This window comes from Heteronotia binoei, chromosome 16, assembly GCF_032191835.1.
Source record: "Heteronotia binoei isolate CCM8104 ecotype False Entrance Well chromosome 16, APGP_CSIRO_Hbin_v1, whole genome shotgun sequence".
Classification (NCBI taxonomy): Eukaryota; Metazoa; Chordata; class Lepidosauria; order Squamata; family Gekkonidae; genus Heteronotia; species Heteronotia binoei.
The window spans coordinates 33390814-33405579 of record NC_083238.1 but is presented as its reverse complement, the minus strand read 5'-3'; the positions used below and the strand labels follow the sequence as shown (position 1 = coordinate 33405579).

The window sequence follows — 14766 nt, the reverse complement described above, 5'->3', positions numbered from 1 at the left end:
AGATAAGAGTCCGTGCACTTAACCACACCAAACTGGCTCTCATGAAAAGAGTTACAATAATAAAAACACACACACATACCCCCCAAAAATATCTTAGGTAGGAAACTAACAGAAACTCAAGGGATGCACTACAGTGTTGGATTGGGATCTGGGAAACCCAAGTCTGAACTCCCCTCTCTGCTATGAAAGCTCATTGGGTGACTTTTGGCCAATCACACTCTCTCTCCCCAGCTAACCTACCTCACAGGGCTGCTGTTATGAGGATAAAATGGAGGAAGGGTAATGTTGTACACCTCCCTAAGTCCTCATTGGGGAGAAAGGGGAGGGAGATGAATTTATACTTAAACAACAACAACAACAAAAAATAATAATAAAAAAGAATAGCCTTATTCACAGACTGTGTGACTGCAGCATTAACATCATGTTTTAGAACATACGGAATTGTTCTTTTCTTTATATGACCTGTCTGGAGCCCATTTCAGGAAGGGTGGGATAGAAATGTGAAAAAATAAATCAATCAATCATGTTCTGATTCTGAGCAACCGATGAGGATAAATCTTGCAGATGTGCTGGAGCTTTGCTGGCTTCCTCATCAGCTCTCTTCATCAGCTGCTGTCAGAGCAGACAATAGATGCTCTGCCCCCCTCAGGGAGGTGTATTTTTGTGGCTTCCCCACAAAACAACTGGTCAGCATTGAATTGGGTGGCAGTTTTTTTGAACAAGAATTCACCCACCGCTATAAAAGTTTCACTCGAAACAGCAACTAATAATTATGATGGGTATGGAGGAGAGCTGTCACTCTTATAGCCAGCAGACAGGAAAGCTTATTTTCTGATGTTAAGATGGGATGCAGTAGGATGTTACAGGCTGGATTTGGCACGTTACTTTTTTCTGCCAGATTTTTTGCAGTAAGCCTCTAGTCAAATTTCTTTTGCATAATGCACTTTCATTGCAGGTTGTCAGAATTCTGATTTTTTTTTTAAAAAAAAACTTACTTCAAATTAATGTCCTTCCCTGCTAGTCCTCACCTCTAATTTTTGTTTAGTGTCCAAACCAAGAAGGTCTCTGATCTCTTCATTATAGATCTCCAGGTAAGAAGCTCTTACCAAGAACTTAGTGTTTTCTGCACACTGTACAAAATAAAAAAAATCAAACTTCTTAGGATGGCAGGTTCAGTTATAACAGCTAGGCTTATTTGGACTATGTTTCCTATATCAGAGTCTCCCACGTGCTAAGTTCTCATTAAGGTGCGCAACCTGGGTTGAATCCCACAGATCTATTTTTCTATTGGAGGCACATTCCACAGTGAACTGAGCTTTCCCATGATGCAATTTTACACCATGATGTTTCTTCTACTAAAGGAAAGTATCTTGACTAGTGGAATGCATCCGCAGTATTAAGCTCCTTGTGTCTAGGTTGCCTCACTTCAGATTGCTGGGGGGGGGGGGTGGTGTTCACATGACCGAATACACCTTAATCATAAATAGAGGGGGGAAATTTATTCACATAGCAAATTCACTTGACAGGAAAAAGGATTCTCCCTGGTATGCTGGTTTTCAATTTAGGTTGGTTTTTTTTAAATGAAGGAAATTATTCTCTTTTTTCTTTAAATATTATTTAACTGCCCAAACTGGCAAAATTCTACTTGCAACTTTACTTGTGAACAATATTTGACAGAAAAAAGAAAATTATTTCAACTTAGGCAACAACTAAATCAAATCCAACTGTTTTATAATAAAAACTTGCTTGTTGTAGATGACGTGAGTGGATTTCAAAGTACTAACAATGCACAAAAACTATTATCTGATCTTTTATGTTATTGATTTAAGAAGAGGAACTACATCTAATTTTTTTGCAGCTATTCGGGTTCTGCTGGGATCATTTTTAACTCTTCACCGCCTTGTCTGACTTAACTGCCCTATTGTCGGAAGTGGGACAGCCCGGACACAGATTCACCATTTCAATCACAACTTGGTCCTGAACTCAGAACAATGAAAAATAATTAAGCTTGCAATGGCTTTATCATCAGTCATCTACAGGTAGGATTTTTAAATTAAACCTTGCTTGGAGTGAACCTTCATGCAAGGTCAGCCCAGTAAAATCTAGATGGAGAATTAATGTAGCATACTAGACAAGAGGTGGAACACAGACACCTAGTGCCAGTCAGTCACAAAGTACATTGGCCTGCCAGTGTCCCTCCACCCAACTCACAGTGAGAATAAAATGGGATCATCTCATTTCTATCATCCACAGTTCCTCCAGAGAAATTTATTTTGGCACATGTGATGATAATGTGAAATGGGGCTCCTACCATGTAGTAAAACAGTTCAAATCCATCCAAGATGTTATCTTGCACAAGCCCCAGTAAAATGAATGGGAGTTGCATAAAAGTACAGTCATGCACCAGTTCATTCCAATGATATGTGGAAAAGGAATTGCCAGGTGGTTTGTACCTTGTAAGTTAGATCAGATCTGTCCACCTCAACTTGGCTCCATGCCCAAAATGAGCAGTCTCACCTTGCCTCATGGTTAGTACCTCTTCTTTCTCCAATAGCTACCTGATGCTGCTGTCCTTCAGAACACCTAAATGTCATTGCATGGAATCTCCCAAGTCTTTCTATCACTATTCAACAGGTGTAGATCAGGCTTCCAAACACCTAAAGAATTCTTGAGCCATCCAATCTTGCTGATTATCATGGGTCATTCATAAGTCACCTGGAAGTCATGGCAACCTTTGGTGACTGCCCCCTAGTGGAGGCCTGGAGGATATTCAGAGAGATTGCTGAATAAAGCCTGCCTGATATTCCAAGGTAGTTCCATGTAGATGGAGCTATACCATCTAGAAGAGATGAGCCAGTCTGCTGTTGCGGACTGGCTCATCTCTTGTTCTCATCACTTTTCCCAGGATGAAAAGAGGGTAAAAATTTCCTGATCTACCTGGAGGTTACTGACAGCCTTTTAGCTCATTCATTCTTTGTTTCCTCAGTTTGTAGATGAGACACAGGGGCTGAATTCAGACATATAATGGCATCGCTTTAAGTCTGAATGGCCAAACCATGGTTTACCGGCTTAGGCCAGTGAAACAGAATCAGAAACCACAGCTTGAAGTAGGTTTGCAGATCGTGGTTTAGTTTGCACTAACTATGGTCCAACAGGTTGTCTGAAGTGATGAACCATACATGTGGCTAGTGCTCCACTCTAGAAGCCACCATGGTCTCTTGGAGGCAAGTATGTAAACAAAATATGAATACAGTCTAGCATTTCTAAATCATGGTTTGCACACAATATGTTTGGGCGTTCAAACAATGGTTTGGGTTAGAAGCTATGGTTAGCACTATCCACGGAGTTCAGGGAACGATAATGCAAGTAGTTGATTGTGGAGAAAAGACCTTAGCCAGAGGATCACTTGTGTAATTTATACCACTGCATACCTGCACACTCTCAAACAAGTGTTCAAAGGCTCTGGGAATTATGCCCTTTTGTGAAGGGGGATTCGGAATCCCCTGCATCGTAAAAGACTTCCCACTTCCTGTCTGCCCATAGGCAAAGATGGTACCATTATAGCCTTCTGTAACACCCTGTAAAACAAATGAAAAAACAAAACAAAATATTAATCACCTTGGACTTGCATATTTTGGAGCTCAATTTTTATCCTGTCTCAAAGCATCATGGCCTGGATCCAAAATGGTCAGTGTAAAGGGTTTGTGGAAGTAATTTTTAATTGGCACCCCCTCAGCATCTTTCTCAAATGCCACTGCTGAAGGCAGAGACTCACTTTCACAAAAAAAAAAGATACTGTGTGACACCGAAGTATAAAAGCCGGTGACTCTGTGTAATCTGCCTTGAGTCCAAGAGAGAAAGGCAGACCATAAATAATGTAAATAAATAAACTCCTGCCAAGACATGACCCTCCCTGCAGCTTCCTGCGGTTACATAGTTTCCTGATCAGGAGGGTCCCCGGGCCTTGTGTAGGGCCTGTAAGGAGGAAGCTGATAAAATGTGCTCACTTGAATTTGTTACATGGATATAAAAGTTTGGATCCAACCCTCTGTTCTTCCTGGAAAACCACAAGCACCCAGACTCCAGCTATTCCTACTATATTTCTCTCAAAGATTTAATTCAGAAGAATTCCAGATATGCAGGTGGAATAGTTTGAGGGGAACAAAGATCCAAGCATTTAGGAGCAATATACTTCTTCTGTGCAAATCTTGCAAACGATCAGTAGGTTCCGTGACCAAATTGGTGGAGGGCACAATCACCAGCACAATCTCTGGTCTCCCTCATGTAAAGAATTATAACCCACGACTGAATTCCACACCGAGCTAAAATGAAATCTACTGGTGTCAGCACAGTAATTTTGTTGTCAAAGAGTGGGGAAGACTGAACAGGAGAGTGGAGTTCAGTGCAAAAGAGGACAGAAGTAGTAAAAAAAGATATAGATAGGCAGAAATGTATAGGAAACACAAGACTATATACATTTTTAAAACGGATGCATTGCTGCAGGTCACTGTGACATGTGGGTCCTGACTCTGGAGTCTGAAAGCCACAACTGTATCTATTTCTATCTCTGAGCTCTTACAGCTTTTATGAACAGTGGTTGAAAACCTGTTAGAGCCAAACCATACTGGAACTCTCAATGTGTTCCTAATGTAGTTATCAGGTGTGTGGAGCCTCATGTCTAATGAGGAACACAATGTGGATGGAAGGGGGAATTTACATCTTCCTCCCTGCACTTTTCTAAACTGCAACGGCCCTAGGTTTTTTTTGCCCCTCTAGGGAAACATACATGTACCCGTTTTTGCTTTCCCAGTGGTGCAAACTGCAGTTCCCAGATAACTGCTTTGAAAATACAATCGTTAGCCCCTCCAGTCATGGACCTCTTAGTATCTCATCAGGTTTGGCCTACAGTTAGCCACTTGCCTGGAGCGAGTCACCTTTGCTCTAAGAAAGCAGCTTAGAAGATTCTCAAGTCATGCTGCAGTATTTATTTTGCAGCTGGTTTTCAGAACTTCCACTCACCTCAACAAGCGGATAGGCGATTTCATTATAGATCTGCTCTGTGGTGTGGTCCATGTAATATGCCCCATCAAAGGTGAACTGTTTTGGTGGGTCCTCTGCTGCTGCTGGATTCTGGATGAAGCACTGACTCCGGGCACCGTCAATGGTGAGCACTATCTTGGATCTGAGCTGCTTTTCACGTTCATTTGGAGGGCGGCAACGCACAATCACCTTCACTGCTTCTGAAGCCATGGTCAAAACATGTCAATGCTTTTGCTTGGAGACTTGGTGGGTGGGGAACAGATGGGGAGATAACCTACAAATAAGATATATTTTATTGTTTTGGGGTTTTTATAAGCCAGTGAATAAAAAAAGATATATCAGTTAAAATTTTATTCCCTGTAAAACAGATGATCCAGTAAGAGTACACAATGGGTTACCATAAGATATCAAAAAGATAAAATCTCATAGCAGAACTTATTTGCTGTTACCTTAAACATGATAGGTAATTAAGACTCATAAACTCTCTACTACATCAATGCATCAGCAAAGTTAACCAAGTAAAAAGTTTTAATTGAACAATGAAATAGTTTATTGACAGTCAGTAAACCTTTTAAACTCGGTCAATATGTTGATTAGTTGGCTTTAAAAAAACCTAAACTAAGTAAAAGTGTTCTTATATGTATTTTTAGGTTACCGAACACAAGCCTTTAAAGAAACTCAAATGTCCCAAAAAGGTATTCAGTTTGTTGATTCTATTTTTAACATTTTAGGACCTGACTAAGAAACAAACTAGAACATATGTTTTTTTCATGCATTTGCACATGTGAGTTTTCTCACATGAAAACTGCACAGGGAGTGGAGTTATTTTGTGGAGTAGTGAAATCAGTGAAATAATTTCCCCCACACAATGCTGTTCCAACCCCCAATGGATTCTCCTTTTTGAAAAGTAGTTCCCTGCAGCTGCTATGAGGCTGAGAAGAACAACTGAAAATGCCTGCAAACACATGAATAAATGTATCATCTAGTTTGGCTCTGAGATTTTGGAGGCCCAGCTTTGAATCCTCACCCTACTGTGGAAGCTTGCTGGGTGAGCCCCTGGTATGTTGCATACTCTCATCCTAACCTACCTCACAGGGTTGCTGTAAGCATAAAATGAAGGACAGGAGAACAATGCAAGCTGCTTTGGGTCCCCATTGGGAAGAAAGATTGTCTATAAATGAAGGAAATAAAATAAATTTATTTCATCTTTGTTGGCATGGTGTGAATGTTTAATGGTGTTATGTTCATATTGCATTTATACAGTCCTTGTACATAGGCTATATAGATTTGCCACTGACATAAGAGCAAGCTGAATTCTGACCACTCATGAAGATAGTTATGTTGAAAAATGTTTGCTCTCCTATTCCACGGTTGATAATAGGAGAGTTTTATATGCTGTGGACATTAATCTCCTAACTAGGATTTGGGCAGCCCAATCCAGAGATAAGGGGCGGCCGGCCATGGCGTAGCTGCTGCACCACTAGTAGACTTCCTGAGGACTTCGGCACGCTGGAGCGTGGGGAGGGGAGAGGTGTAGCTTGCTGTGAGGGACACGGTCGCCATGGCAACGCCACTGGTGGAAGCAGGGAGGTGGAGGCAGCTGAAGGGGAGGGCCAGCCCACCCCCCCCATTGGCCAGTCCTGGCGCATGTGCTGTGGTTCATGACAGTCAGGAATGGGGAGAGGTGGCCCCAGAGAGGCTGATACCCATCCCCAACCCGCCCCCAAACAAAGAACAGAGCCAATGATAGGCAGACCATCAAAGGCAAAGGAGAGACGGCCCACCAACACGGAGAGGGAACAGGAGTGAGGCTGGGCATGCGTGCATGAGAAGCCTGGCTTGGTGGTGAGGCGGGGGCGAGACAGGCCCACATGGGACCACGGAGAAGCTGTCAATCCCCTCACACCCTCCCACTGTGAGAAACTCTGACAATGGCAGGCAGACAAGCAGGAAGTACAAAGTGCAGGAGTTCGCTGTCATAGACAGCGGCTAGAATGTGTGTCTGGGAGTGAGCAGCCCAGCAGCAGACGCCCCCCCCACCCAGAGATCCCTTGTGCTGCCCTGACGCCCCCTGCCATGTGCACGGAACACCTCTCCTGGGGGCCGCAGAACTGTGCGAGTGCATCAGCCGCAGAACTCTGAGTTCACTTCATCAGCCCCCCCCTTACTGCCCTGTGCACAACAGCCCTGTGGGGTCAGGTAGGCTGTCAGCCCGGGCAGGATGAGGGGTGGCACTCCCCTCCCCTGTCCAGCCACGCGGGGGGCAGTGTGGTGGCTCATAGACCATTGCCGCCCCCAAAATCAAGTCTGCCCACCCTCCCAGGCATTCCCTCGGAGAGGCCACTGACAGAGGGGCACGGGGGTTGCCCAGGGAACATGCAGCAGATGCCAAGCGGGAGAGACAACATAGGGCACAGCTCAGACTTTATTTTTCTGGAACAGAGTGCAACAGTCTCCCTGGCGCATGCTGGGCAGTCTTGCCGTGGGCGGGATTCCATTCAGAGTGGTGGGCAGAAACAGCTGAGGGAGTGGGGGGGGGGATGGAGCGGCACATGTGGAAGCCTCTGTGTTGGAGTCCCACCTGCAAAACGGAGATAGAGATCAAGAGCACCTGCAGGGGCAGCGGCTGGAAGAGTGGGCTGCATTTCAGCCGGGCGCTCTCTTAAAGGGACAGTCTTTGACCCACCTCCCCGCAACGGGGCAGCTGCCACGCACACACGCCCTGTGCCCTGCCCTGGGAATGCAGCAGAGGGCAGACAAAGGACAGGGAGCAGGCGGCAGCAAAGGGGAGTGGGGTCAGCAGATGCCCCTTGCCGGAGCCCACTGCCTGGTTCACGTGCCAGAGACACTCGCACACCGAGCGGTCAGGACCAAGGGGAGGGGGAGGCTGGGGGGACAGTGGAACTTACCCAGCCATGGGCGACAGTCCTCGTATGCAGAGTGTCCATGAGCCCGGAACCTGTGGAGACCTGGAAACAAGAGCAGTTAGTCCCAGGGGAGAGACCTCTCTCTCCCCCTCACAAGGCAAAGATACTGTCAAAGCAACTGCGAGGTGCAAAACCCATCACCAATGTGCCTGCCTGTCCCTCACTCTAAGTCCGTATGGCCGGGAGCTCGCAGGCAGAGCTTCCCGCCATGCGCTCCTTTTCCTAACAACTGAGCTGTGCGAGGCCAGAGCGGAAGTATTTCTAGGAGGTGGGAGACCATGATTGGGTGATGGGGAGGGGGCTCGTTAGCCCGAGCCGCGAGGGGATTGGTGAGGCAATCACGCCGCTCCCTAAGGGGTTTCTGAGCTTCCGCAGCGGTGACCTTTGTTTTTGGTTTCAACGAGTGCCTGTGGGGCATAAAGTTGCGCCTCCTGGGGGGGCATGTCATGGGCCGAACTGCTCAGGAAGCCACCTAAGCCTGGCCATGCCCCCAACTCCACCCCCTCCTCTGCCTGAACGGCACGTTCTGCCTCACTTCTGCCCGCACTCGGGCACAGCTGCCCTCGAGTGGCCCCCCGCCCACGTACCTCCCCTCCGCTCTGGCAGCGCCGGTCATATGTCAGCGCAAACCCTTCCTGCGCCCACGTTCCGGCTCGTCTGCTTCCAAAAGACTTTCCGCCCCCCCCCGATTGCTCTCTAAATTGTGGCCTTTTGTCAACAATTGTTTCATTTACATTGTAACTTAAGCCACCTTGAGTTCTGCCAAATTAACAATTTAAATAAATAAATTATAGCCTATTTGGACATTCTCTGCATATTCATTAGATAACATCACTATTCATAGGTCTCTAAATGGTAAGTTTATTTGTTCTTCACATACTATTTTCCCTCAACTTTTTTTTTTAACTTTAAAAGTAATATGTAGCACCTTGAATTGGCTCTCAACACAGGCACTATAGGTCTAATACACCTCTCCTTAGATAACAGCTGGGCAGAGTAATTTCCATGTCGACTGCATTATTACAGCCCGTCCTTAAGGTTATTCTTGCATAGAACAGCATGGCTGATTTAGCTGGGTCTGAATATGGAGCCAACTTCTACGTCAAATGAAAATGATAAAAAGCACTACTCAAGATAAGACCTCTGAGGTTAGGCATAAGGCCCAAGCTCTTAACCATCTTAGATGAGAAAGACACTTCACCCAGCATGTGTATAACACATCATCTAGAAAGCCCTCCCCCCTAGGCTTTCCAATTAACACAACCTTCATCTTGTCTGGATTTACCTTGATCTTGCTCGCCCTTTTACCACTTGATCACAGCAGGCAGACACTGGCCAAAGACAAAGAGGGTAGCCTCTGGAAATTTAATTATGACACGTCGAGATGAGTGTCATCAACATATCAATAATACCGTACTCCACAGCTTTGGATGAACCTTTACGTTATTTCTGCAAGACTTTCTCATTTCTGCAGTGCTGTGTATCCAACAAAAGTGGTAAATGGTCTGTCCTCCCCTCTGGCAATAGAAGTCAAGGCCTTAATTAATTCAGGACTAATTCTGTTGGTAAATGTTTATCTTCCTCTTATAACCTTCAAAGCTGATATCATTGCCCAGTAGGAAACCCTGGAGGATTATCTATTAGATCTGCAAAACAGACATCCACCAGGTGTCTTGACATTGGATGGCAACTTCAGTGCCAGAACTGAATCAAATGATGGCAATCTACTCCATTCTAAACTTTGGAATGGTAGTATTTTTACTATGATCCCATGCCAGGCACTCAACAGTCCAAAGTCAAGGGTATTAATAATGCAGGAATCAGAATAATAAATTTTACCTCTGAATGATCACTATCAAAGTGCTGTGTGTGATCGCAGAGTAGACACCATCAACCCATTTCCATCAAAATAAATACTGGAACTGGATTAGAGCAGGATATCAATCAGCCCAAGATGAAGACACACCCAAAGGCAAAGAGGGAATGAGAGTTTAGCTGAGGCTGCTGCACAAATATTTAATTCCGTACAGGGCTTTTTTGGTAGAAAAAGCCCAGCAGGAACTCATTCGCCTATTAGGCCACACCCCTGATGCCACCATTGTTTCGCACAGGGCTTTTTCTTTTTTGTAGAAAAAGCTCAGCAGAAACTCATTCACATATTGGGCCACATCCCCTGACACCAAGCCAGCTGGAACTACATTCCTACTAAAAAAAAAGTCCTGGTTCCACAGAAGCCCTTCGTTTAAAAGGAAAGAACTGTCAAAGTTCAAAATTGTCAGTATGCATTGTCAACCAGGAAGGACAGGGATCTTACACCCCCTAGGATTCTGTTGACTATCTAGAAGAACCTGAAACTCTTTGTTAAAAAGAAACCAAACAGTACTTCAGACACTTTATACCTGATCTATTCTACAGCTGGCATAATTAGAGTTTGAGTAGTATAAGGCAGTTTTATGGGCTGGTGTGAGAAATATCATCAGCAAAGAATTGCACAAAAACATCAAAGCTAAACTGCCAATTCCCAATCAGTTTGGGACCACACATTTTCCATAAATAAATAAATGTATCCTAAATAAATGCACTAGATGTGATTCAGATGATGCGATGATAGCAAAGAAATAATTCTTTTTTACTACTTCCACCACCACTTCATAGGCTTTGCAATAAGTTCTGTAGAAGGGTCTGTCAGACAGGACCCAAGGTTTTCTGTCAATGCTACTCAAGCCATCTCTGAACCCTCCATAAGATCTCCTAGCTCTCTTTTGTGGAGCTGAATTCCTACTAGTGGACTGAAAAAAACCCTGTCCTATTGCCCCAGGATGGCATTCCAGGTTTCAACAGAGTTACCATTTACATATGCAAAACTGCCCAGGATCATTCTGTAATCCATGCGGATTCATTCATTGCTGATGGTGGATTGTTTTATTTGGTCTGCTCCTACAGAAAGGAGGTTCCTACAATCACACATTTTGAACATATGTAATAGTTTGACAGTATTCTAAGTCCCTTCACCAGACTACCAGTTTGCTCAGTATCTAAATCTAAACCAGACTACCAGTTTGCTTAGTATCTAAATCCAGTGCATGCCTTTTCTCATGCATTTGGTCCAATACTACCAGGGAAAGACCCTTGGGAGCCATGGTGCCCATAAAGTCCTTTAGCATGCTGCTATAAGGTGACCACTGCATGGATGCAGCAAAACTGTAAATCTGGGGATGTTTGAAAACAGTCCAGAAATCACCTTTCCCAGCTCACATAGGGCACCCACTGAGGAGCTGGAGGCAATTCTTCTCTTTGAAGGTACGGTAATTCTCTTTGAAGCTGTTTTGCTCACCAATTGATATCCCTGAAGTTTTATTTTATTATTTTGGGGAGGGTTAGGGTTTTTTTTTTTGCAGAAACCATTCTAGCTGCTCTTTCCCCTTCTTTCTGCAGGAGTATTTACAGACCAGAATGATGGCAGGAAAAGGAATCCAAAACGATATGGCTCAGCAATATGTTCTCACCTAATTGTACATGACTTGAACAGTTAATAACATCAGATGTCACTAAACCATGTAATTTGGACCATTCTAGAGAAACTAATGCCAGGGATGGCCATTCAACCAAAGATTCCTCAGAATTCTGTGGTTCAGGATATTATTATTAGGAAGTACTATTCAACCCACAAGATTGGTTGAGTCTTAAAGCTGAGAACAGTTGACCTGAGACATTTTTCTACAAAATCATTTATTAGCTGGGACACGCACAGAAACAGAGATTATGTGGCTCGCTGTATTTTCCAGCTGATAGACGTGGGAGTTCAGCAGGTATGAAAGCCTCAGAAAGGTAAATTCCAGGCTGGCTGGAGGCAGAACCAGTTGTCAGAATGAGTAATGGATTCTGTGGTAGATTCAGGTGGTTTGATTGCTCACTGCACCACTCCTTGTTGGTTTTTTGACACCAGTGGATTTGGGGTGGACAGAGAGAAGTGCAGGTTTCAGGCCCATTATGCACAAAACAGTTAACTGTCTTGAGGTAAAGCAATACGGATTCTGCGGAACTTTTGTGGGTCCTTGCCTCAGTCTTTATTACTCCCACAGGACCTATGTATTTGGTTGGTGTGGAGAGCCCAGAGTCTACTGTTCTGGGCCAACTTTTGCACAAAACAGTAAATTGTCTTGAACAGGCACTGGAACATGGCTTCTGTGGAAATTTTGTGACTAATATTATCAGTCCTTGGGAGTTCCAGGGTACCAGGGAATATGGTTGGTATACACAGCTCAGAAGTCACTGTTGTAGGTCCTCTGTGTACAATCTGGCTGTATATTACCCTAAAACATTTCAGAAACATGGATTCTGTTGAACTCTGTGGGGCATGTGCACATATTTAGCACAGACTAATCACATGTGGGTTTTCTAGACTCTTTTTGTACAAAACAGTAAACTGCTCAGTATGGGTGCTGAATATGAATTGTGGAAGTCTGGTGAATCAGCATATCACTTCCATGTAGTTCTCTATAATGCATTAATTTAGTTCAGTCAACTAACATAGAACCTGGTGGCTGCTGTTTCTAGAATATGGTTTTTTGATGAATTTGATATGAAGTCTGTTTGACAGGGAGGATATTTTAATGCTTTTATAATGTTTTTTATAATGCTTGTTTTAAATTGCTAACCACCCCTGTAAGGGCAGAAAGATGGGATATAATAAATTTGTAAATAAATAAATAAAATGCTGTGAGCTCAAGGGATTACCAGTAACTGTTTTGGACTACCTAGGCACCTATGCTTGTCTAAGTAATCCAAACTAGCTGCTAGAGTTTCCCTCTGAAATGGGGGAGGGGGATGCACAGCCAGGTAAGACAAGCAAAATTGGGGGGGGGGGGGGGATGATGCTAGCTGAGGAACGAAAGGAAAAAAATGGAGCTAAAAGAGGCAAAATTAGGGCTGGTTAGAAAAAGGAAGCAGAAAAGGGGGGATTAATGAAAGGACTGGAGAGAAAGTAACTGATGGGGGAACTAGGACGGGTAGGTGGGAAGGAAGGAAGTAGAGAAAGGGAAGGTGCTGAAGGGGAGGAAAATGGAGATAACTTGAGGAAGTCCAAGGAATGGAGAAATTTTCTGCATGAGTTCTCATAGATTCCCTGCCAGTACATGTATAATACTACAGGGTTTCTATTTCTAACGTATCATTCTCAAAAGTCTCTGACACATCCCACTAGGGTTGTCAGGTTCCCTCTAGCCACCTGAGGGGGGATGGGGGCTAAGGTTACTAACTCCAGATTGGGAAATTCCTGGAGATTCTCTATAGTCTGGAAAGGAGCTGAAATCCCAGGGGATCTCCAGGTCCCACCTGGAGACTGGTGGCTACATCCTGGTTTTTTAATTTATTAAACCACCCCACTCCAAAATCAGCCTTGAACTTTACAAAACCACGGGCTACTCCATTCACATACTCGGGAAGCATCTCTATTTGCAAACACAGTTCCTGTTACTCTCTAGGACTGAAGTGTGAGGAAGCTGGGCTCTTTAATCTAGGGATGCCATCCTGCAGGTTGGACCCACCTGGAGATCTCCCAGAACTACAGCTCACCTCCAGACTCCAGAGATCAGCTCCCCTTGGAGCAAATGGGTGCTTTGGAGGGTGGACTCTATGGCATTGTACCCCACTAAAGTTCCTGCCTAGGCTCCATTCCCAATCTCCAGGAGTTCCCCAGCCTGGATCTGGAACTCGACTTTAATCGCAAAAAGGCTTCATTCTGCCTCCAAGAAAAAATGCCAGGAAAGTTTCCACTATAATTTTAAAAAAATATATATATGTGAGTGCCACAAGGCTCCTGTTTCTTTCCACCCAGGGCTTGTGCTGAGGCTCACAGATGTGTAACCCGCGCGATCCTAATCCTGCTTTGTGCTTCAACGACTGGAGTGACGCCACGTAGGGCTGCATTACAAGCTAAGAGGGCGCTGGGGGGAGCCTACCCGGTGCTTTGGCGGCTCCTCGCCGAAACGGTCCGGGCGGCCTGTGACGACGTTACTTGCAGGCCTCCCTCAGCAGGCGCTCCTTTCGCGCCCTCGCCAGGCTCGGCGTGGCCTGAGAAGAAAAGGCGGGCAAGCCCCACGGGGAGGAGCCCCGTCCCTCGTCCGCCTTCTTCGGCAGGAAACGCCGCCGTCGACTGCTCCGGAAGCCCCCGAGTCGGAGGAGGAACTCGGCCTTGGCGATGTAAACAGAAACGGGCTCCGAGGGGACTTGCCTGTGGAGTCCGCGGGGGGTGAGGAAAACGAGGCAGGGCCTCATTCCCGGCGGCTGCTGCTGCTGCTCCTGCCGCCGCCATCATGGGGAAGTCGTTTGCCAACTTCATGTGCAAGAAAGACTTTCATCCTGCCTCCAAATCTAACATCAAAAAGGTAAGTCTGGGTTTCCTCCTGAGCCCACAAAAAAAAGAGTGGCCTGCGAGAGATCCTTTTCAAGTAGTTTGTCTCCCTGCCTCCCACCACCGCAGATTCCGCAAAGTTATTTTGCTTCCACGAAAGAAAAAAAAAACCCATATTACTCTGGGTACATCAGTGTTTCTCTTAAGTAGTTTTGCTTCCACAAAACAACAACAACAACAACGTATTGCTTTTCCTGTATTTATATGTACGCACAAAAAAGCACCTTCCTGGGCTTTCGAAATCATGCTTCCTGGAGCTTTTCCTTTATGGTTTGTCCGAATATTGGTCGGTTTGATTGTATTGTTTCGGTTTGGTTACCCTGGCTCCGGAGAGAGGCACATACATCTTCCGAAATAAAGAAACAATTCCTCCCCACCGCGTCCAGG

The 14766-nt window shown here is 45.0% G+C and overlaps 2 protein-coding genes across 2 annotated transcripts in view; one reads left to right on the top strand and one right to left on the bottom strand.

Moving 5' to 3' along the window:
* The window catches only part of KIF17 (kinesin family member 17), a 34223-nt gene extending 20172 nt beyond the window's left edge, over positions 1 to 14051 (bottom strand). The window contains exons 1-4 of the mRNA XM_060257078.1: positions 13928 to 14051; positions 5020 to 5314; positions 3432 to 3578; positions 1029 to 1130 (exon numbers count right to left, since the gene is read on the bottom strand). Of these exons, the coding sequence (XP_060113061.1) occupies positions 1029 to 1130; positions 3432 to 3578; positions 5020 to 5250 (480 nt within the window). The 5' untranslated portion in view covers positions 5251 to 5314; positions 13928 to 14051. The remainder of the gene's footprint in view (positions 1 to 1028; positions 1131 to 3431; positions 3579 to 5019; positions 5315 to 13927) is intronic.
* The window catches only part of CIR1 (corepressor interacting with RBPJ, CIR1), a 32060-nt gene continuing 31226 nt past the window's right edge, over positions 13933 to 14766 (top strand). The window contains exon 1 of the mRNA XM_060257081.1: positions 13933 to 14353. Coding sequence (XP_060113064.1) covers positions 14282 to 14353 — 72 coding nt within the window. The 5' untranslated portion in view covers positions 13933 to 14281. The remainder of the gene's footprint in view (positions 14354 to 14766) is intronic.